Here is a 25,931-nt window from a genome sequence, read left to right as displayed (position 1 = left end):
TTTACATAATTTCTACCTGGCCTTGCAGGTACAGCCTTGTTAGTTTATAGCAATCCATATTTTGCTTTTGCATAACTGATAATGCTCTGTACATTTTTCAAGGCTCATTTAAACATCACTTTTTGTATTAAGGGAAAATTCTGAAAATTTTTTCAGGTTTCTAACTTGCTTAGGTGAGTGTGAATAATCAATCCATAGTCAAATAAATACATAAATCCTACCCTCTTGGAGCTTCCAAGCTGTCAAGCCTTCTAGGTTCACTCCCCTTTGAGTCCCTCCCTAAGTCAGAATTAGATGAGGTTCCCTAGTTCTACCATAACAAACTGATGACATATCTAAGTCCACCCCTAAACTGTGTACTTGTCAGCACGGTACCTACCCTTGATCTCCCCCAGTTTAGCACAGAGAAGATGCATGCTCGATGCTTGCAGATTTGGGATTGCAAATGGGGGCACAATGAGAGATTCAATTAACTTGATATGAAGAAGAAAATTATTTTGGAGAAGAATGCTTAACATTCCGAAAGAATTTTTATTGACGTGGGCTGTTTCAGTAAACTAAAGAAAAATTTTAATAAAGTTTTCCCTTATCCGATATTGACAAATAGAGGCAAAATTCACTTATTTGTATGGGAAGCCGTAGCAACGCTGTCTGTGCCGTAAGGGCAGCAGCCGTGTGTTCCCTTGTGCCCTCCACTTCTTTATGCTGAAAATGAGACGCCAGGCAACATACCCATCAGGGTGTTTAATGAGCTACATTGTGTGAAGCCTATGAACTGAGTAATCTCATTCACTTAGGGTCTTGTCCTGCAGCTCTTGTGTTTTACTTAAGACAGTTGGAAACAAAGAGAATGGAGCTCTTTAATAAGCTTCACTATTAAGTGCAACTGAGCCATGTCAGCAAATAATTGCATTTCACAGAGGAAAATAAAAAGCATAAAGTGTAATTTTCCTCAAATAACAAAGAGGTAAATGACTAAAGAAGCATAAATACTAACATGGTGACCAATAAACAAGTACTTATGGGCATCTAAGAAGAGTCACTGGAGCACAGTTCTTTGTAGTTTAGTTTTTGCTTCAGATAAGCCAATTGTAAGTCAATCGTGGTGTATTTTATCAACACATCCTTGTCTTTTTTTTCTTTTAAATTACACTAGAGCAATAGAGCTACCAATATTTCGTGCTTTTTTAAAGGTCACACCGGAGGCTAGTGACCAATTCAGGCTGGAATCCATATTCCAGCTAGACCACAATCACCAAGTTCTCATGCCTGCTTAAGTATCTTCAATCAAAACTTCCTGTACATGCTTTCTTACTCTCCTTTCTCCACCTCTGTCTTGGTACAGGCCTTGCGACTTCTTGCCTAAACTTTTTCAAAAGCCTCTTAGCTGGATTCTCTTCCTGCCACTCCCATTTATTTATTCATACCTGCAAGAGTTAACAGTTCTAAGGCACAAATCTAATCATATTGTGCTCCTGCTCTGAAAACCTTCTTGACATCAGATTTAAATTGCTTTCTGGTAAATCCTACAGCCTGTAAGCTTTCATATTCTTAATGAGATATTTATTCATCACAAAATCACTTTTCAGCATCTACACTGTGGTAAGAGGTATTCATCACTGCTTTGGAGAGACACAGCCCCTGCCCCCTTGGAAGTTACATGTTCCACTAGTTTCCCATCACTGCTGTAACAAATTACCAAAAACTTAGTGGCTTAAAATAACAAATTTATTATCTTACAGTTCTGGAGACCAGAAGTCCTAAAATCAAGTTGTTAGAAAAACTCCCTTCCTTCTGGAGGCTATAGAGGACAATCCATTTATTCCTTTGCTTTTCCAGCTTCTAGGGCCCACTAGCACTCTTTGGATTTTGTTCCATCTGCATGGAAGGTAACATATTCACAGGTTCAGGGGATTAGGACACAGACATGTTGGGAGGAGGGGCAATTGTTGTATACACCATACTTGTCTAATAGAATGGGAAGATACTTTGTGACATTTTCAAATTCTTCTTACTGTTCTATATTTTCCACATCTTGTCATACTAATATATAGTACTTTTCCTAGTTATGGGGGGAAAACTTTTAAAGTCACAACCTACCAATTTGTCAGATGAAATCTAAATAAAGTTTTTATCATGATATAACAGACCCAGGCAGACCTGATAACATTCCGTCTTTTTGGCTTAAGTCCTGTGACTCTCCCCTGATATGAGCTCTACTACGGTCACAGGAGAGGCACTCACTATTCCCTTTACGGACTTTCCTGGACTCTCCTTTTTTATAAGCCTCTGGTTCTTGCATAAAAACTGGGCAAGTTTTACCCCAACCTTTTAATGTAGTAAATGCCTTACTGAAATGTCATTTCTTTGTTGGCTTCTTCCCTGACACTCTGGTATGGTACTTTCTGCTCCTTCCTTTCTCCAGAGCACAGAATTCCCTTTCCTAGCACTTGACAGAATTATTTATGTCAGCCTCCACATGCCTCTAGGACAGGGATTATATCTTTTGATTTTCTGTAGACCCAGCACTTATTATGGTGTTTAGCATCACCACTGAGTAAAAATTTAAAGTGTAAGTGACTAAATTAAATGATGATTCTTTGGAACTGGTATATTCAAAAATATGTCTACTAATGTATTCTTGAGGCTACAGGATGTGGCAAATTTATTGAACTATTAGAATGTTTGAATTATTTTCATGGGAATGAAGCAGTGCTCCAAGGTTGTAACTCAACACTGAAAGTGCAGGCATTCCTGTCATTTTTTTAAGGTGAATGTGTACAAATGTAGAAAAAAGGAATCCATGAATGTTTTGTTCAAATTCAAATAACATGCCCTTATTTTTAATAATGTGATAATTTTTACTGACATTTTTTATTGTCAGTATTAAAGATGCCCCCCATGTTCCCCTTTTTGCCCCCCTCACCCAACCCCCACCCGTCCCCAAGCCTTCCCCATACTGACATTGTGATATTGGGTTATGCATATATGATCTTTGGTTAATCTCTTCCCATCCCCTCCATCCCTGTCCCCTCTGAGATGTTATTCTGTTCCATGCATCCATGCCTCTGGACCTATTTTGTTCTTCACTTTATTTTGTTCATTAGATTCCACAAGTAAGTGAGATCATGTGATATTTGTCTTTCTCTAACTGGCTTATTTTGCTTGGCATAATAGTCTCCAGGTCCATCCATGCTGACTTTTTCTGATACTCGCTATATTGTATGTTTTATAAACAATGCTTCAACTTGTTGACTCTCTTAGATTGTAGCTGGTGCTGTGGTTTGTAATGTGTGGATTTCTAGACAGGAATCAGTCTTCAGAAGTGTCGTTTTTCTAAGGAGTGCTATTGACTTGGTCTGTCCACGGTTTGCTCTGCTAGTGCCCACCAGATTCCGAATAACAATTCTTAAAAGTTATTTCAAGTTAGGTCTTTATTAGGATTAAATATTAAATTAAATTGACCACCCTACATTATGGACTGAATGATGTGTTGCATATGAAACAGATAACATGTACTTAACGCCAATGACATTAACTCCAAACACCTATTTTCCTAATATTAGTTTCAATCCCACTTCACTTAAGAAAGTGGTGAATCCAGAATATCTGGGGAAGGAGTCACGTCTATTCTGGTCTCATTCACATCCTCAACTTTTATTCCATTATTCTGAGTTTTGCCTCTGATCCTTCTCTGCATCCTATGTAGGTCACTTGAAATGAGGTCATAGTATTAGACTTGTATTTTCATACTAAGTGCAGCTAGTTGTTTTCTCTATCTAGATTCACTCAAAATGGCAGACTATAAAATTTCATCACTAGTTTAAAAAGCAGCTCTACCCTTGATACTTATTTCCCTTTGTATGCAACTGTGAAATACTAGAACACAGAAGCGTAATTCCCCTCTCAGTGTTATTCCTCATAATGCTTGTTGCCTGTGTGTGTGCACTCATTCCACTCCTCTCTCTCTCCCCCTCCTCATCTTCAAAGCTGGGAGGGGTTACATAGGCTAGCCTGATAATTTAGTTGGAAGAGAACAACTTCCAATTTGATGACCATCTGGGGAACAATAAAATGTTGACTCCACATTTTCTCCCTGGTTGCATTAGCAGCCATCCTTCCCTCCTAGAGTAGCAACAGCTATGGCTTTTATTATTCATTCTAGTTTTTAAACCCACCATATGTGGATGATACCTACTCTTCTGTGAAGTCTTGTGGAATCAACATAGATCTAAGGCCTTATAAAAAGTATACGAAAGAATACAAGTTCAACACATTAATTTTCAGTTGACTCAGAAGTGATTGGTCTGCAACAGATGATACAGGCTGACTAAATTGGTAATAACAAATTCATAAGCCAGATAGCTCATTTATTTATATTATTTAGAAATATTAATGTCAAGTGTTTCATAACACTCTCGAATGTCAGTAAGTGATTTTATTTCCAGAAGATTACCTCTTTCACACTAATTTTAAAATCAGGAAGTTGCCAGTGAAAAGTTAAGTCAGTGAATAAAGTTAAGCAATTTTTTTATATCACCAGGCTACAAAATTTTCATCTATATTAAAGGTAAAATAATTAACATAGTAGTGTATTTACTAAGTAGACCATTATATTGCAGTCTGTTTACAGTACAATTTCCTTTAATTTCCCTTTTTTGGAAGCACACTTACTAAATAGTAGCCTTTAAGTCTACCTATCCAAAATCCTGAGTGGCTTGAGAGTTGAAAAGATTTATTAATTACCCCTATATTGTCTTAGATCATGGTTTATTTTATATGTCTTTGTACATCACTGCACTCTACTCTCTAAATCTCATCAAAGAGCTGTTATTCCATGTAATCATTTCTAGTTTACTTATAAGATTTTACCAACAGACATTTCATAAAACTCAGTATCAGTGATAATGTACATTAGCGTCAAAGTCAGGAGGAACATTTTTCTGAAAATATCACCATAATCTTGAACCCTGACCTTAGTCTAGAATCTAGATCCCAGATTATACTCTCTTGGAAGATCTACACCCTCCCCATATAGGGTACGTTTTGTTAGAATATTAATTATGATTGACTTTAAATAATAACAATAGATCTCCAGCAAGAAATCACTATGAAAATATATTGTCTTAGAATATCAAATATTTAATCAAGTTAAAAATGAAATTGTTTTATCCACAATGGTTCCTTCTTTTAAAGGGAATGATGTTATTTTAATTCCTTTTGAAAGAAACAACATAATTTTGTTCAAAATTCTCTAACTTATTTTGTCATGTTTATCCACATTATACGAATCATTCCATTCCTTTAAAATACTTATGTAAATAAATGGAATTGATACTTAATATTAGGAAGCTTATGGCTATTTAAAATAAATGCTCACACAAACATATCTTCACATCAAAAGTTTTATGACAATGCAGGTAGGGCTTTCCTTAACCAAGTAGCTATGTTGAACAACACTAAATATTCCTTAGAGCAGAATTATTGAGCCAAAACAAGTAATAACTCAGAAAAAGATAGGGACATTTCAGCTTACTTTGGCTAATCTGAATTCTAGGAACCAATAAAAAGATTATAGAAACCTGAAGAATTTCTGGGAATGTACATATTAGCTGCTATAGTAACAAATGGTGCTTTTTAAATTAAAATTAATACAGTATCTGCAGAATATGTATATATGCATATATATTCAATTCACAAACATATGTGAATATATATATTCCATTTCTAAAATTCAAATACTTTTTGCTAAATAATTTTATTCTGTGTATTATTTTCTTTCATTTTTTAAAAAATTTAGAATCATATAGTATAATAGTTTATAAATTATAAAATAGTAGTTTTCTAGCTATCTGATACCATTTCCTAAACGCTTTCAAATTTCTTCATGAATATAATGTGCATAACTTTTGGTACCAAACTCATCCAGAAATCTGAATGTTATATGCACAAATATAATGTACACTCAGAAGCATGTAGTTTTTATTTCTATGCAGAAGTTTGTTTAGTAGAACTCTAGATGGTGTAGGACAGTCACTGCAAAATATCTGTTTCCTGTTCTTATACATAAATAAGAAAGACACCAATGGAATGTTTGACCCATTTGTAAGATTAACATTGAGAAGAGCATTTCTATTGCTATTTTTCAGGCACCATGTTGAATATTATCAATGAATGCAAGTGAGAATGTGAAAAGTAAATAAGGTCAAGCTTGCATTATTGAAAAGCTTACCCAAATGTTTGTTTTAATGGCAAATTCCCCTGAGCATTCAAAAATATTTGCAAACAGATTGTTCACTGTGACTGATAGGCAGATATAGTAAAGCTGCCAGCCAAGGATCAACTAGAAATTCAGGCTGAGCAGCTGTGAAGCTACAGAGCAAGTTAATTGCCAAAATAATTGCAAATAATGCATACGGAAATTAATTTCCACACAATTTTCAGGGATAATAATATTATGGATTTTAATATGGTGTGAAAGGCATTCTGGCCCATTGGCCTATGAGTGAATAAGTGGAGGGAGGGAGGGAAGGAAGGAGGGAGGGAGAGAGGAAGGAAGGAAGGAAAGAAGGAAGGAAATCACAAATCTACCATCACCATTCATCTCCTTACCATGATTCTGTACTAGTTTTTTCCCCCATCCTTCCTTTTCCCCTTACATCCTTTCACAAATCCTCATTGAACTGCTGCCTTGTGTCTTGTATATAATATAGAAAGTACAATACCCATGCTCCTATGTGACTGCTACTCCAGAATAAAGATACACATACAAACAAGGTAATTCAGATCAGGGCAAGTCCTGTGGAGCAATCAGAGAGCATGTGGTAAGAATGAGTAGGGTCACTGGCAGGCCACCCAGGAAGGCCTCGCTGAGTAAGGGGACTGAACTGAATCCTAAAGAACATGAAAGGAGGAATCCTTTCTGACAAGGGAAATGAGGATCACTGTGAGTTGAGAGAACATCATGTTCAAAGACCCTAAGGAGGCCAAACATGTTTATCACAGGGAAAAACTAAATAATAAACTGATTTTGTTCACTTTTCAGGAAGGAAATCAGAATTTTATCACCTCTGTTGTCTGTGACTAAGGACTGGTTTGTTTCTGGTTACTAGATCCAAAACCTAAGATATTAAAGGCACCTCTGAGCTGCAGACATTTACATAGCAAAGGAATATTAAGGACTTTATATTAGAAATAGCTGAGGTTCTGGCTTACCTGTGAATATGGATTTTCTTCTGTGATTCATGGCTCACAGTTTTAGAGATTAAATCAGGTACCCCATTCGCCTATGCTTTCATTTTCTAGCAAAGGATGGAAAATATAACTAGTCAAGCTATTTGCTTAGAGAGTATCTCAGCACTATAGAAAACTTTTATGAAACCAAATTATCAATAAACCTCAGTACTGTACTGATGCCTTACTAATATTTCAGATATGGTCATTTTAAATATTAGCTAGCTACCAAACACCTCTACTGTTCAATTATAATCTCAAAGAGCTCATGCTCTTTTCATCTTCCTGGTCTTCCTTCTACACAGATTGACCTTCCTCCCATTTTCCAGCTGGTAAAGTCCAAAGTATGCTCCAGAGATTACCTGCTCCACATGCTTGGTATAATCTCTAATGGCAGAGAAGTTGTCTTTAAAATGACACAGGATTTGGGACAAAACTACAGTTAAACTCCTCTTACCTAAAAGCAAAGTGTTGCACAAGAGTGCTTCATGGGGAACATCAGCTATTTCAACAACAAAGAATTATTGACAGTTTGGTCCATTCAATAACAGTGAGTTTCCTTCAGGCAAAACAAAATCAGTCAAACAAATAGGTTGGTTTATATTTAGAGAGAGAACTAATGAATGTCATCATAGTGGCATGTCCTGCTCTCAGATTCTTAATGATCATCTGTTATAAAATGATTTGGCTAAAGTTTATTTTAAAAAGTTGTTCTGCCACTAGAGTGGTAAATTTAGCAATGATGAAAATTGCCAAAGAAAGTGTGACTAATTATTAAACTCACAGATGTTGCCGGAAGATTCATTGCATTCACAATTCTCTTGTTTCCCTCATGATTTCAATGAATGGGTTGATAGTACCAGTCTATCTAAAAGATCACTTCATCTGTGACATTCCTTTGGTAATCTTTCCATCAATATGAAGACAAGAGCAAATGTCGCACTCTTGTGTGGTCTTCTTTTGAAAGCATTTAGCAAATGCCAAGCCATTAGCATTCTTTAGCCAGAGAATGTAGCGGAAGCTGGGGATTATTTTTATCTCCCTTCAGCCATGGATCAACTCATGATGCTGCTTTCACAAGTCAAACTAAACAATGAAAAACTCACTCAGGGCTCTCAATATATACCAGGTTACCTTTGGTGATGAAAGAGTTGATCACTTTCTAGGAGCATGTATTCTTACAGGCAATAAGCACAAAACAATTACCTAAATACTAAGCATGCAGCTAAAATTATTATACATATTAATTATGTATATATTTGATGCCTGGTTATCCTCTCTCCTCCAATCTGAAAATGAGTGAAACTAACCTTCACAAAATAAAGCCTTTCTCATCACTTGTATAGAGTTACACAATGAGGCATAGAAGGATGGGAACTCTTCAGTAATTTTTCATATTGCCCTCTCCAACTTGGTAAGGCAAGGTAGCTCTTGTGTTTGAAGCATTTCCTTTTCACGGAAGAAGGTAGCTGAGAAAACCCATCTGCCTAAATCATGAAACCACAAACATTTCTAAGAGAAAGAAAACAGCTCATGTCACATCTGTGGAGCTGAAATTATCATGGCAGGGTAAAACCTTTAACTTCAGTTCTACATGGAATATACAATCAATCTGGGAATTCATCATGTAGTGGTTTGGTTTGTTTGTTGAAAGCCATGTGAAGTGAACTTTCCACCATATTTATGTGTTTAGTCCATTAAAAGGTGACATATATATATTGAGAAGTGGTAAAACCTGGTGGCTAAGAGCATAGACCCTGGAGACAGACTGCCTCTATGCAAACCCCAACCTGCAATATATCTTAAGATAACACTTTCCTGTGCACTAACAGTCTCCATGCCTCAGTTCCTTCATTTGTAAAATAAGGATACTAATGTTGTGTGGATGAAATTCATTATCATATATTAAGTACTTACACTGAATCTGGCACATGAGAAGTTCTGTGGAAGTGTGAACTTTCATCGCTATTATCACATCTATTATCTAGGTCTTAATTACTCAGTCAGCCCTTCTCAAAATATGGATAGTAAATATTCCCCAGTGATGGATGTTATAATACTAAATTGGGGTATGGATTGGAACTTGGTAGTGCTGATTCCTAATGTCAATCAATTTGGATAATTGACCTGTAATAATTATTCAAAATATTTATACAAATATACCATGGTTATTTTCATGAAGAAAAATTATAATCCCATGGAGGAAAGAAGTATAGTGGATTTTAATAAAATGCAGGATATAGAAGGTGCTGAATAAAGGCATGAACATAATTTAATTCCAGGGTCCTTGAAACATTTTTTATTCAGATAAAATATTTGGACAAAAATTTGACAGAATATGCATGATTTTGGCAGGTGGGTATGATTGGATAATGCAGTTTGTTGTGGCTGAGTAGTCAGCGAGGTGTAACAGGAGATAATTGGACAAATAGATTAGATCTTGATTGAGAATTACGGGAATCTTGAAGCCTCACTAAGGAGACTGACTTACATCTTCAGATAAGAGAGCCAGTGAAAGTGCTTAAACAGAGCAGAGATAAAATTGGATTTGATTGTTAGAAATATAATGCTGGCGATAGTATAAAGAATATCCAAGAGGCTTTCGGTAAACTATTCTGGCAAAATAGTGCTTTGAATTCATGCTTTGAACTTTCACATTCACCTCAAGTACAGCACAAAAATTAGAAAATAAAATAAATAAATACCAGATGTAGCCACACTCAAAAACAAAGTAATGCTCTCTGCATCGGATATGGAACCGAAACCCAGAGTGGAGAGAGCTGTGGCATTAAGCCCCAACCCACCAGCATTTTGGTCCAAAAGCACAGAGTTACTTTGGGGTAAGGAGGAAACAAGGAGCGGAGCACGGGGAAGGGCTGCTGCCAGGCTCCCTGAGGAGGGGGCGGCCAGGGGCCCCCTGCTCCCTGGAACCTCGGCTTCACAAGACACCGAAGGAGCAGGAAAACCGCCTGGCCTGGGCCGGGGCCAAGTTAGCCTCCTTCACCAACTTCAGCAGGGGAAGGAGCCCTCCGCAAGCATTCCGAAGCCTATCACTGGACTTAAAAAGCAGGGGGGATATCGAATTCAAGATAAGCCCCCCAAAAGAATTCTCTCAATGATAAAAGAAAAGCTAAAAGAATATGACCCGCAAAACTGAATTCGCTGCCCATACTGGAAGATGGCAGAGGAATCATAGGTTATAATCTAAAAGTATAAAACTAATAGCACCTATTATAAAAAGAATGAATATTTTGAAACAAAAATAGACATACATAAAGCAACAGGAGAGGGACAAAAAATCCCCCTCAGAAAACAAGGGAATAAAAATTATCATTAAAGTGAAAACAAATGCATATAATTATATTTACCTTAAGTCAGTCAAAGAGAAAACAATAATTTATAAAATAGTGAGTAATTCAGTTGAGATACAGCAAAAACAAATTTAATGAAAGAAAAAAATGTATTTTTAAAAAAATAAGAGCAAAATTTAAAACATGGAAAACAGATTAGAATCCCCACAATGTGATTAATAGGCATTCCACATAAAATTGAGTAGTAGAAAAATATTTTTTAAAAATGGAAGAATGACATGAGGTTTTTAGATTAAAAGTGCATATCTAGTGCTAACTAGTATGAAAAAATAAACTGTACCTTGCTAGCAAATTTAAATGTAAAACACTAGAAAGAAAATAAAGGAAAAGGCCACTGAAAACATGTAACAATTTTGAATTTTATGCACCTAAAAACAGAAATGTTTTCTTTTTAAATCTTGAGAAATTACAAGGAAAAGTAAGGACTTATCAGGATCTCTAAGATAATGATAAAATATATGGAATAAAAAATCAGTAAGGATACAGTCCATATGAAGTTAAAAACAACAAATGATCTAATAGAAATATAGAAACCTGAATTCCACAAATCTAGAATGTATACTTGTTGAAAGCATACAGGGAATCTTAACAAAAATTGGCCACATACTAAATGAAAAAGAAACATCAATACATTTCAAAAATGGTATTTAAAAGACCACACTTTTTTACAAGGTTGAGACAGATCTTTCCTAAAGTTTTATGTCTTGCTTTCTGATTAGAGGATCAAAATAACAAAGCCAATAATAATATAAATAAATATCAATTTACCTACTAAACATAAAACCCTTTCTCAAAAACAATTGTAACACTCGATAAAGAATTGCAACCTTCTATAGAATTTATGATACCTTCAAACATGAACACATTCTTTGTTTTGCACTTTTGACTCAATTCCATTAACGTGTTTCTCAGTTTATTTCCCTATTTTTAAAATAAGGAGATTTAATTACATAACCGTTCAGACCCCTTCCATTTCAATCATTGCATAATGATACATCTTTTAACTTTCCAACTGCTGTACTTTCTCCACGTTTCTTATACAAGTAATTAGCCATCCTTAGATGGTACAAAAAGAAGATAGACTTGGGGATCAGATAAACCTGACTTTGAGTCCTGTTTTGCTGCTGCTCACTAACTGTATAACTTTACATAAGCTATTTATACTTTTGAGCTCAGTTCTTCCATCTTTGGCATGAAGGTAAAAAATAGAATCTACCTCAATTTTCAATGATGTTAAAATGTTTTGAGGTTTCATCCAGTCTTTCAAAAACATTTTTAGAGCACCTACGATGTGCTAGGCATTAAACGTGATGAAGAGCGGAGTCTAGAATGTGAAATGCATAGTGAGTATTAGTTCCTTCCCTCTTCACTCCTCACCTTTCTCCCCATCTCTCTTTTTTAAGTAAATTTTTTATTGGTTGATTTTGAGAGAGAGAGAGAAACACTGATTTGTTGTTTCACTTATTTATGCATTTATTGGTTGATTCTTGTATGTGCCCTCACCAGGGATATAACCTGCAACTTTGGCGTATCAGGACAACGCTCTAACCAACTGAGAACCCGGCCGGGGCTCTTCCCATCTCACTTAATAACTCACAGTACTAAGTCTTTCCCCAAGCACTAGAGGACCTTTCAGGGCCACAGCCATGTTATTTTCTGTATGCTAGGCTGGGCATGCTGAAGAGAACAAGGCACACAAGGCTGAGGAGGAGGAGTCCTCCCTGGAAAACTGGACATTCAAGGCCTAAGAATACTGTTGTTGCCCAATCAAGTTCCAATATCAGTCATAATTATGGATGCTTGTTAATGCATATTTGTGAGCATCACATGGTGAGAGGTAACAATTTATAGGATAAAACGGTCAACACAGCAGGTATGCTCTCTGCTCTTTTCATAGTTTATACTAAATTGATGCTGGCAGAATGCAGTGCTTTTTGAGTTTCCAAGTTTGAACCGGCTCTTAAATCATTTATACTTTTTTCATGCTGGAAAATTAAATATTCTTTATATTGAGGATTTTTAGAATATTTGAGAAAGGAAAAATTTTCAGTTTGCCTTATTGGAATGATAACCTATGCTATAAAAAGCAAATTTACTTCTCAGGATATAAAATTTCAAGGCATTTAGACAGGAATATTATTTCAGCTGTTTGTGGGATTTTCATATCTATTTTTAATTTAATCTTTAAATTTTACACTAGATATGAAGTATGATTCCCTTGCTACTATTTTTAATCTTTACAAAGTATAACCTCACTTTCAGATTAGGCTGCAGCAAATTTGCATTTTCACACATTGGAAAATTTCTAATTTAGGGTCAGACAGTACATTAAGCAAAAAATTTTAAAAAAACATTCAGAAATTAAAGGCATATTAATTTAATTACAAAACCCACAGTGCTATAAAAACACTGTAAAAGTAGCTGATGATTTGTACCTATTAACTGTTCTAAATGAACTCCAGTATTGAAATATGTAATGTCTACATCCCACACATTTTCTTCACTTTGTCTCCAAAAAGATTGTATTAAAGTCATCAGAAACAGGTAATTTAGAAAGCTCTTCAGAAAAGGCTCCGTTTTCCTTATCAATCTGTTGTAATACTTAGGAAAACTTATTATCAGGCTTTCATTTTTTCTTCAGTGAAACAAAATTCCCTCTTGTAGCTTACTTCCTTGTTTCAATGAGAATTTATAGATTTTGACACTTAAATGAGTGGCAAGTTGTCGATTTCAAAATCATACTCCAAAATCCCTACTGTCCAGAAAATATTCCTCTCCTCTATTAAAAAATCTCAGATTAAGCTTTTCAAAAAAAACCACATTAATATAAAATGTTTCAATGTTAAATTGGCAGACTGCTCTATGTAGTCATTCGTTCAAAAAATTTTAATGCTTACATAAGTCAAACATTGTTCTTCATTCCATGACTGTATTAACACATGACTGTTAATTAGTTAAATTAGTCTCAATTTTGTTTTGGAAAGATAGCAAAGAATGGTGCACATGAAGTTTTAAAATTTGAAGTGGGACAGAAGAAGGAAATCAGAAATGACCAGAAAATGAATCTAAAAGCACAAGGCATTGAAAATGAAGTGTAAGCAAAGTCAGATGAGAAATGAGGGGGCGATAGGTGATATGGATAATAAGTTTTAGATGAGTCCATTAAGTGGTTTCCATTCTGCAGCTGTCTTGATTCATCTTATTTTGAGGTCCTATAAAAATTCCTGGGTTTGGTTGTTGCACTGATACTACTGTTGTCATTCTGATAAAAGAAACCACCCTGCCCTTCCTCACCCACATATTTTCTAAATGCACGTCAATTGCTTTTCTCCTTTCTCTTTGCCATTTCACTATAGATAAATATTCATTTAAACAATTTGTGCATTCAGGGAAGGCAGGAGGTAGTGAATTACAATTGAGATGACAGAACATCAAATTTGGTTCAAGTTTCCCATCTCATTATATCCTTACTTGCTATGTTGGCTTGTTCTTACCTTATTATCAATTGTAATTCTAGAGACATGATAATAGCTCTGGATCTCCTGGTGCCTGCTGAGATCTTCCTTTGGACATGCCATTTGTGAAGATTCTTGGATCCTGTTCTCATGTTGCCTGAAGCTGGCTACTGGGTGTGTGGTTTTTTCTGGGTCTCTTGGGAGGGACTCTGGTACAGTCCAATATCAGATGCTGCCAGTGATTGGCCCTGGGCAACTTGTTTGGTGCTCTAAGCAATCCAAAGTTTGTGACTGCCTCTGCTGGGCCTATGTGCATGTGGGAAGGACCAAACTGCACACCAGGGATGGCTTTTACCAGCATGAGGCCCAGGGGCAGGTCATCAAAATTCCCAAGTCACTCGAAGATCCACCTCTACCTGCCAACTGTCTATTAGGCTCAGTCACTGAAAGATCCCCTGGTGGTACTTGAGTTGCATGAGGTAGGTTCTCAGTGAGTCACTAGACAGGGGTGTGTGGTGTTCACCAGCTTGATATAGGTTCAAACTCAGTGCGGTGCCAGTGCTGGGTCTGAGGCCACTCAGCAAATGTCTCCAGGTATATTGTCTAGCTATCACTGACTGGGTGTTCCCATATCTTTGTTTTGGGGCAGGTTCTAAGGGAATCATCAGAATGAGGCCAGCAGAGTTTATCAAGACCAAATTGACCAAGATTTGGACATGTGAAGGGAAGGGCTCTCCTCCACTTGGGGTGTTCAAAGGAAAAATGATGCCCATCCTATAGCTACACAACTCAGTCTGTTTCCAATTGTGCTGGTAGGAGACAGAGCTCAGCAGGGTGTGGCTGTCTGTAGTCTGGAAGGTGGGGCTAGTGGATATCTGGTGACGGGGAAATGTGGGGGGGTGACCCCAGCCCCAGAGCCACATAAATCAGTCTTTCCTGGATTTTGCCTCAACCTTGGTAGGACAGAACCAGTAGGAGTTGGATAGGTGGGGCCACCACTGGAGTCTGGTTGTTGAGTCTGCCAGGAACCCAGCAGGTGGTTCAAGCAGATCTCATGTGAGAGAAAGTGCCAGTGAGGTTCACTGGAATGTGGGGGGAATGGCCCCCAACCCAAAGCCACACAACTCAGTTATGGACACCCCCTGAGTCTGCCCAGACCTCTACACCCTGGGCAAATCAGATGACTCCTCAGCAGGGCCTAAACTCCACAGAGTGGGCTAAGAGGGTGTCTAGAGTGTGGAGCTATTGCTTTCCCTCAGGCAGATGCCACAGCGAGGGGAGTGCTCCACGCAGGAAAGATGGTGTCTGAAGTGTGGGAGAATGACTCAGTACAGGGATCCTGTTGGCTATCCTTTCAGCTCTCTCCTCAGGTCCGCAAACCCCAGAATCTCCTCACATGACTCTAGTCTGCTTTGCCCTTCCTCTACCGGAGCCCAGAATGAGTGGTTGCAAATGAGATTTTGTTAGTTGGCCCTTTAAGAGGGCACCTGGGTCTCTAGAAGACTTTGGTCTTTCCTTGGTGAACTGAAACCCCACTGCTTTTCACAGACAGATGTTATGTGCAGACCTCTTCCCAGCTCAGGTATTCTGGGCTGAGGAGCCTGGCTCTAGTTTGAAACCCCAGCTTCTCAGGGGGAGCCCCACCCCAGGCAGCTGAGATATCCCTCTGGAACCTCAGCTGCTGCCAGTGGAAGCAAGGCCAGCCCTTTTTGTGTTTCTACCCTTCCTACCAGTCTTAATGTGGCTTCTTCTATAAATCAATTGTTATAAGATTTCTCTTCAGCTTGTCTTCAGTTGGTTATTCAGTATCATTGTTCTATAATTTAGTTGTAATACCAGTTTGGTACTGGGAGGTGGTGAGTGTAGCTTTCACCTACTCTACTGCCATCTTGGGTTGCCTATTTTTAGAATTATTTTAATCATTTCTAATCCCCTTAAATGATGATTTTCCAATCTCCATATTTTTGTAAATGCCAAAAGTTACTATTAGCAAGAATGTGAGGTCATTTCAAAATTTACAAAACTACCTCTAATTATTCTTGACTTCTAGATGTGACAAAAGAAAAAAGAAAAAATTAAAATAGCTTTTTCAGTACAGAAATATCTGCCAAAACTATGATTAAAATTTAATATACATATTCATTCTACCTATAGAGTCCATATAATGTCTCTAAACCTCTTTAAAAATCAATGGTTTTCAAAACAGTTGCCTTGGTTAACTATTGTTTATAATCATTTAAAAAAGCATTTGAGATCTGACAAAATGAGTACAGTTAAAAATTTCCACATATCCACATAACAAATGGTACAATGCATTTTACTGAGGTCCATGACTAACACTACCAAAGGATTTCCTGGAATGTGGGCTGGAATATTCTAAATTTTTAACACATTCCCCACAATTTTGAGTACCTCTGGAAAATTGAAATGCTGTCATATGTTTATCTTGTTTGGAATTTTTTAAAAATACTTTCCTCAGTAGGTTAATATTTATTAAGCAAATAAAAAAAATATTCTACTTTAGCGCTAACATCAAAGTGGTAGTACTCAGAAAAGTGCATCTAAATTTATTTTAATTAGTAGTTAAATGTTTTATAAAAATAATGCTGATTTGAACACTAATATGGCCTTTCTATAATTAAGAATAATCAGATCTTTCAAAGCATAAATGTAGCCATCTCAAATAATGTGGCCGAGTTCTTTACCTCAAGCAATTAAACCATTCATCAGATGCAATTCTGTAACATTTTAATTTTTTTAAATCTCCATATTGAAAATTTCACAGTTTCAGATTCCAATCACCTTACTATGGAGGTTTTTTTTCTTTAGTGTAATATCTGTATTCTTATTGTAGTATTACTATATAAATCTCTTGCTCTGTTTACCTTGAAATATTTCTAAGCTAAAATCTTGAATTAACAACTTTTTATTTTATGATTTTATATATACACCTACCTACATTTTTAACTTTTTCTCAGATTTTATTTTTAACCTTTTGATCATGTTCACTTACTTTCATCTGAAAAGACTACAGAATCTCTAATTTTGTATTAAAAAGGGCTAATATCCTTATGTCCAAAATCAATAAATGAATAGTGGTGTTATTTGGCACAGTTCACTTATTGTCTCCCTTTACAATGATTTGTTTAGCTTCATGGATATACCACAATTCATATTTTCTTCCAAAAATGTGATCCATTTTGCTACATAATTATGTAATCTAAATAGTACAAGGCAGCTCAAAGACTTTTCTGACTGAGAATGCCAGAATTGGGTTTTTAGAGTAAATGAAGTAGACAGCTGGTGAGTACCCAAGTTCTCCTAACTGAAAGAAAAACTAATTTGGGGCTCATAGACTTTCTCTACCCAATAAGGATTTTTTTGCAATAATCAGCTGGCAGTTTTTAGACAACAAAACCTACATCACTCATATGAGGTATATTCACCCTATAGAATATTTAAGGTAAAAACAGAGAATATTCTTGTCCTCTAATATTTAGTGCTAGCCCTCAGGTGACAAAATTGCCATGTAACTTATTAGGAGGCAGTGGAGCATAATGGTGAACAGCTCTTTCATTTATTTGTTATGAGTTTCGTGGTACTTTATTTCATTTTGTTCACTCTTTTTTATATTATTTGTTAAATAATAGCTTTATTTCTCTCTTTCATAGAAGATATAAGTCAAGTCCTTGGCACCATATATATTCTACTTATGGCGACATATATAGAGATGAGAGACAAAACAGAATATAAAAGAGTAGCCATAGAAAAATGAATGCATGTTAAAACAATTGTTTTTGTATGTTTAATTTATTCAACAAATTTACTCAACATATATTTATTGATCCCTTATAATCAACCTTATGCTCATATTTGGAAATGTGAAATAGAAAGTTAAATTTCTGTAATTGAGAAAAAGTCTATTCTTACTACATTTGTAGACCAAATACAAGGGGGGAAAAATAATAAAATGCTCTGGAAGTGAGAACTCTTAATAAATTAAAACAATTTAATATAATTGCTAGATTTGTTTAAGCAATGATTGGAGAATGAGTTTCAGTGTAAAGTATAATTATAGAGAATTAAACAGTAGCAGTATGTTAGACACAATGCTATAAGAAAAAATGATGTGGGAGCCAGAAAACTTAAATCTTAATTTTCTTCTAGCTTCATGATCTTGGATAAATCACTTAACTTCATTAAAATGTGTGAACTATTTTAGTTTTCAGATGCATAATTTCTTATAGGCTGAAATAATATTTGAAGAACATCTACTTCTTAAAGTACTAGCTTATTTATGATTTAATTGATAATCTGTTTGTTTTAATTTATTTTTACTGTTGAAAGTATTGCAAATGCACCCTTTTGTCCCCCATTGATCCCCTCCCCCCAGGCCTTCACCCCCATATTGGGTCCATGGGTTATGCATATAAATTCTTATGTTAATCTCTCCTCACCCCCACCCCCACCCTCCCTCTAAATTCATCAGTCTGTTCCATGCTTCTGTGTCTCGATCTATTTTGTTCATCAGTTTATTTTGTTCATTAGATTCCACATAGGAATAAGATCATGTGACACTTGTATTTCTCTGACTGGCTTATTTCACTTAGCATAATACTCTCCAGGTTCCCTTAATCTTATCTGTTTAATAGAGACCATTATAATACTTCATAGGGTTGTGAAAATTAAAATGGATAATATATGTAAAGAGCCTGGCACAATACCTGAAATTTAGCAAGCACCATAAAAAGATTTTGCAGTTCTCTCTTTACATTTATAATGAATACCATTATTGTTGAACTCTGCAGTAATGGAGCGAGTGAGCTGGTTCACCAATGATCCCCATATGCAAAAGCAAAATTTAATAATTCCGGGCACTACAGAAGCCACTTGAATAAAGGAAAACAACAGAAAGAAAAATAAGTGTTCAAATTCAAAATATATATTATGGCTGATAGTCATCTGTCTGTCTAACTTGTTCATGATGTTAGTTTATGGGAAAGAATAAATATTTTTTTTAGTTATGCTTTGAAACCTGAGTTAGATGATCAAAATCAGGTTTAGAAGTCACTTTTCAGTTGCCATGGCTTGACTGTGTGCTCTCAGTTTGAGGTGAGATTCCTTGCCTTACTCTTCTGGTATTTGCTGGCTTTGTATCATTTTGCTCCCTTGTCAAAATTCAGTGTTAGCTGCATGAAAGCAACCGGCATTTGTTTCTTCTGGCAGAGAGAAGTGGCAGGAAGGTGACTGGGAGCATTGTTTATAGAGTAACTCAGCATTAGTGAACATTTTTGATCTTTAGGCTTTCATCCCAGGACAAACCATGAGGGAAGCTGTAAACAGTAAAAATTATTTCCTTTATTGTAGAATTGGAATGATAATAGGAATTTTTTTTAAAGTTCCCTATTTGTAAGATCAGCATAACTGTCATTCCTTAGGTACATTAATATATAATATTTGACGACTTTTGACTTTTTCCTGGATGAATGCACCATATATTGAATTTAACCAATTTAAATGGGTAATTTATTTTAAAGTGAAAGCAGTTGTACTCATAAATATATACCATATCAACAACATATCAGAAGTATCATTTAGGTTTTTATACAGTGATTGCATGGACTGATTCTGTGTATAAATACATGTGTCACTTATCAGTTGATACCAAGTCAAGGTTACAGGAAGAAGTCTAATATTTCCAACAGTGCATACACTGTTCCCTGAAAACATATGTAATCATTAAAAGAAAAATGAATAAAACATGTCCAGAAATCTGCCACACAAGTTTTATTACAAAATCCCAATATTTTAGGTCTGAGGGGACATGCTTGCATATGTTAATGCTTTGAAAGAGAATTGCTCTCAAGAAAATTAAACACACGCACCCACATGCATACACACACACATTATCTAGCACGAATGCTTCATAGCCAGAGCTTGATATCATGTTCTAGTGTCTTTCTTTAGAAGCATACAATGTACTCAACTTTGAGCAAAGAGTACTAGGGTTCAGTAAATACCATTTGCACTTCCTTTTTTATTTATTTTTTCTATTTTTTTAGCTTTATTGAGGTATTGTTGACAAAACTGTAAGATATTTAAAATGTGTGTATTGATGATTTGATATATATAATCTTGGCTATTGGGTTTAATGCTGCAATGAACAAAGGAGTGCAGGTATCTCTGGGAGATCCTGTTTTCATTTCCTTGTATGTATACCCAGGTGTGAGATTGCTGAATCATAGGGAAGTTATGTGTGTTTTTTTAGGAATCTTTGTTGTTCTCCAAGTAGCTGCACCAATTTATATTCCACCAACAATGTACAAAGGTTCCTATTTCTGCACATCTTTGCCAACACTTATTATATCTTGTATTTTTCATGCTAGCCAACCTAACAGGTGGGAGGTGATATCAGCCTGCATTTCCCTGATGATTAGTGATGTTGAACACCTTTTCATGTGCCTTCTGGCCATTTGTATGTCTTCTCTGGAAAAGATGTCTATTTAGTTATTTTGTTGTTGGAATAAGTACTCATGATGGTGCTGGTTCTGGTGGCTATTTCTAGGGAATGAATTTGTTTCTTTTTTTAATGGGTTCCTTTTATTTTTAATTTTTTTTAAGTTTATCTTTATTGTTGAAAGTATTACAGATGTCCCCATATTTCCCCCCCATTAAACTCCACCCCCAGACCTTCCCCATACCAATGTCTGCGTCCATAGGTTATGTATATAAATTATTTGGTTAATCTCTCCCTATCCACTTCCCCACCCCCACCTTCCTTCTGAGATATCTCAGTCTGTTCCATGCTTCTATGTCTCTGTATCCATTTTGTTCATCAGTTTATTTTGTTCATTAGATTCCACATGAGTGAGATCATGTGTTACTTGTCTTTCTCTGACTGGCTTATTTCACTTACCATAATCCTCTCGAGGTCCATCCATGCTGTCCTAAAGGGTAAGAGATTCTGCACAGCAAAAGAATCCATCAACAAAACAAAAAGGGAGCCCAATGTATAGGAAAACATATTTTCCAATGACACATCTGATAAAGGGTTAATATCCAAAATATGTAAGGAACTCATACAACTCAACAAAAGGAAAACAAATGATCCAATTTAAAAAATGGGCAAAGGACCTAAACAGACACTTCTTCAAAGAGGACATATAGATGGCCAAGAGAAATATGAAAAAATGCTCAAAGTCACTAATCATCAGAGAGATGCAAATTAAAAGCACAATGAGGTATCACCTCACACCTGTCAGAATGGCTCCATCAACAAATCAACAAACGACATGTGCTGGCGAGGGTGTGGGGAAAAGGGAACCCTAGTACACTGCTGGTGGGAATGCAGACTGGTGCAGCCACTGTGGGAAACAGTATGGAGTTTCCCCAAAAAATTAAAAATTGAACTACCATTTGATCCAGTGATCCCACTTCTAGTAATACAACCTAAGAAACCCAAAGCACCAATCAGAAAGAACTTATGCACCCCTATTTTCATAGCAGTGCAATTTACAACAGCTAAGATCTGGAAACAGCCCAAGTACCCATCAGTAGATGAGTGGATAAAAAAGCTGTGGGACATTTACAGCATGGAATACTATGCAGCTGTAAAAAAAAAAAAAGAAAAAAGAAAAAAGGATCTCTTACCCTTTGGGACAGCATGAATATGGAATGAATTAGTTTCAACCTCAAGTCTGATTACCAGAAGGCTTTGTTGTAAAGGGTCTCAAATTGTTATCAAGTAGCTAGAGAGCTCAAATTTTTACTAACTTTATACAAAATTAATATGGCAGTTTGTTCTAATAAATTTATTTAAAATGTTAATCCTAAAATATCTACAAACTAAACTAACCAGTTAGCAAAATGCAATTCTAGAATATGAAATATCACTCACATTATTTGATATTTAAGATTCTCTCTTTGTTTTTAACCTTTACCATTTTAATTATGATGTGTCTTTTAGGGTTCATCTTGTTTGGGACTCTCTGCTCAACCTGGACTTGGGTTTCTATTTTATTCACCAGGTTAGGGGATTTTTCAGTCTTTATTTCTTCAAATAGGTTTTCAATCTCTTGCTCTCTTTCCTCTCCTTCTAGTGCCCCTATGGTTTACATCTTTTTGTTGAGGTTCTCACTGACTTTATCTATTCTTCCCCTAAGTTTTTGAGCACCCTTGTAACAAGTTTTTTAAAGTCCGTATCTGGTAGATTGTGAATCTCCATTTTATTTAGTTCTTTTTCTCGAATTTTGTCCTGTTCTTTTGTTTGGAACATATGTTTGTCTCCTCATTTTAGCTGACTCCCTGTGTTTGTTTCTATGTTTTAGGTAAATCTACCTAAAAGATATTCACACAACAATGAAATTACATGACATTTCTCAGGACATAGTTTCTGTTGTTAAACAGTGTATCACTGCAATTCCATGTTTAGCATTTGAAGAAGCACCAAACTGTGTTTTCTCAGTGGCTGCATCATTTTACATTCCCAACAGCAATGTACAAAGGCATTTCCCCACATACTTGTCAACACTGTTTTTTCTTTTTTTAAAAAAAAAAATGATGGCCAACCCCAACAGACATATGAAAAATTGCTCAATGTCACTAATCATCAGAGAGATGTAAATTAAAAGCACAATGAGGTATTGCTGCACACCTGTCAGAATGGCTACCATCAACAAGTCAATGAACAACAAGTGCTGGCGAGGGTGTGGAGAAAAGGGCACCCGAGTACACTGCTGGTGGGAATGCAGATTGGTATAACCACCATAGAGACCTGAATTGAGGTTCCTTAAAATATTAAAAATGGAACTGCCATTTGACCCAGTGATCCCACTTCTAGGAATATATCCTAAGAATCCCAAAACACCAGTCAGAAAGAATATATGCACCCCTATGTTCACAGCAGCACAGTTTACAATAGCCAAGATCTGGAAACAGCCTAAGTGCCCATCAGTAGATGAGTGGATAAAAACACTGTGGGACATTTACATCATAGAATACTATGCAGCTATAAAAAAGGGTATCTTACCCTTTGGGACAGCATGGTTGGACCTGGAAAATATAATGCTAAGTGAAATAAGCCAGTTTGAGAAAGACAAATATCACATGATTTCACTTATATCTTGAATTTAGGAACAAAATTAATTGATGAACAAGATAGGACCACAGACCTGGAAGCATGAAACAGACTGACAGATCTCAGTGGGAAGGAGGGTGGGAAGAGATTGACCAAAGAACTTATAAGAATATATGCACAGCCCAAGGACACAGACAATAGACAGGTGAAGAACTGGGAAGGGTGGTAAAAGGGAGAAAATGAGGGACATTTGTAAAACTCTCAACAATAAGATAAAATTTTAAAAAAATATGCTATCCTAGTGGGGTACAGTGGGGTGTTTCATTGTGCTTCCTCAAGATCAAGAACAAGACAATGATGTCTGCTTTCACCACTGTTATTCATCATAATACTGGCAGTTCCACCTAAAGTAATTAGATGAGAAAAATAAAAAAGGCATCCAAATTGAAAAGGAAGAACTTAAATAGCTCTTGATTTTTTCCTAGTAAGTGCTATGTTACCTTCTAAAAGTTAATGAACTAATTATTAAGTAAATTGGGTTATTTCTATCTTATAGGAAAAATAATAAAATTAAAACACTCCTATTTTAAATACCAGTCTTTCAAAGTTTAAATTACAGGAAATAATTGAATTTTAGACAATTCCTATCATGAAGCATTGATTTTATTACTCTGACTTTGTGTTCTATGATAATGTTGGTCTGAAGACAAAGACATCCTGCCAATGTCAGAAAAGAGTCTCTTTCTCTATTTTAATTGTAGTAAGATTGGAATTAGCTAAGAAAACTAATCACCATTTTTAGTGAGGCAATGAAAATCAATCAAAATAATTCTATCACCTTTTCTTTAGGTTCTTCTGATCATGGTAAAATAGAAGTGCAATTCAAAGTAAGTAATTTATTTTAAATACAAACAGTTCTTACTTGAAAATTCTAATATTCTGAAATCCCAGTGCTCCATAAAATGTATCCAGGCGATTATCTGTTATTTAACATTCACAGTGCTTCTACTACGATCCTTCCCTTCATAGTTTCAAACTACTTTTCTGTAAATATTTGGATTAGAATGCTTTTTAGGAATTTTTCACCATGAAAACATTTAGTAAATTCAATAATCAAAGCGACAAGTGTGTTGGGGGATGTGGAAGATGCTAAGATGGTGCGATACAATTTTCAGTCAAAACTTTCTCTAGTGTGATATAAACAACCGTACTATTTATCAAAATGTTAAAAACTGTCAAAAATATGCAAGCCTCACACATTGAAAACTGCAAAGCATTTCTAAGAGAAAATAAAGACCTAAATAAATGAAGAGATGTACCATTCTCACTCTCACAGGCTAGAAAATTCAATATTGTTAAGAATTCACTTCTTGCTAAATTGATTTGTTCATTCAATGCAATTCAAATTAAAATCTCTTTAGGCTTGTGTAGAAATTAACAAGCAGACTCTAAAAATAACGGAAATACAAAGGACCTAGAAGAGTCAAAACAATTTTGAAAAAGAGTGACCAAAAGACTTAGTAGAAAGAGACAGTAATTAAGACTGTGTGGTATTATTGGTATGAAAATACACAAGTAGATAAAAGGAACAAAATAAAGGATATATGTGTATATATACATAAATATATTATATATATATAGTTTTCACAAAGGCAATTCAGTAGAGACACAAATAGTACTTTCAAACAAATGGTCCTGAAACAATAGAACATGCATAAAAATTATAATACATACCTTAATTAAGTGTAAAATTTAACTCAAATTCTATCAGCCTTAAAGATAAAACCTAAAACTATAAAACATGCAAAACAAAATAGTACAGATTTTTTTTTTTTACCTCCAGTTAGGCAAGTACTTCTTAGATATGCCCAAATAAAGCACAATCCATTAAAAAATATTGTAAAAATTGACTTAGTCAAAATCACTAACTTTTGTTTTTGAAAGATAATATTAAGAGAATAAAAAGTCAAGATATGTTTAATTTAATAATATAAATAATATTAGCAAATTATAAATACTTTTGTTCAAAATATATAAAAATTTCTCAAAACTCAGTAAAAAGAATATAAATAATTTAAATGAATAAGTGGGCAAAAACTAATAGGACACTTCACCAATAAAATATAAGGATGGCAAATGGGCACAAGAAAAATACTCATCATTGGTCATTAGGGAAATATAAATCAAAACCACAATGAGATGCCACTTCACACCTATTGAGAAGGCCTGGATGGGGGTGCAGGGTCAATGGGGGGAAAAAAGAGGACATCTGTTAATACTTTCAACAATAAAGATATATTTAAAAATAAAAGGACTCACAATCCCATGTATTAGTGAGAATGTGGAGCAACTTGTGATAATGTTATTCATACAGTTACTTTGGAAATCAGGTTTCTCATTTCTTATCAAGTTTAACACCTGCCATATAACACAACTATTACACTCCTCCCATTCCATACCCTAGAGAAATGAAAATATGCATCCATATGATGACATATACATGAATTTTCATTGCAGCTGCTTTATTTGTAATAGCTCACCCTGGAAAGAACCCAAATGCCCATTATAGGTGAACGGATGAACAAATTGTTTCAATGATACAATGGGATACTGCTCAGCAATAACATAGAATGAACTATTTATATCTGCAACAGTATGAATGTACCTCAACACTATCCTGCTGAGTTAAAAAAAATGATTTTTTAAAAAGTATAATCTATATGGTTCAATTTATATGAAATTCTACAAAATGCAAACTAATTTGTAGTGACTGGAAGAGGTAAGTAGTTGCCTGGT

General features: G+C 35.4%; 1 protein-coding gene across 2 annotated transcripts in view; it reads left to right on the top strand.

Annotated features, from left to right (window-relative positions):
• Positions 1-25,931, top strand: part of GPC5 (glypican 5) — a 1,126,386-nt gene that overhangs the window by 1,043,817 nt on the left and 56,638 nt on the right. The window contains exon 8 of one of the 2 annotated variants that reach the window (XM_081130890.1): positions 23,985-24,022. The exons of the other annotated variant lie outside the window; for it this stretch is intronic. Coding sequence (XP_080987016.1) covers positions 23,985-24,022 — 38 coding nt within the window. The remainder of the gene's footprint in view (positions 1-23,984; positions 24,023-25,931) is intronic. 2 annotated transcript variants of the gene reach the window in all.

This window comes from Miniopterus schreibersii (genome assembly GCF_964146895.1).
Source record: "Miniopterus schreibersii genome assembly, chromosome: 2".
In the NCBI taxonomy this organism is placed as follows: Eukaryota; Metazoa; Chordata; class Mammalia; order Chiroptera; family Miniopteridae; genus Miniopterus; species Miniopterus schreibersii.
The sequence above is the reverse complement of the archived record's forward strand: the minus strand, read 5'-3'. Positions and strand labels throughout refer to the sequence as shown.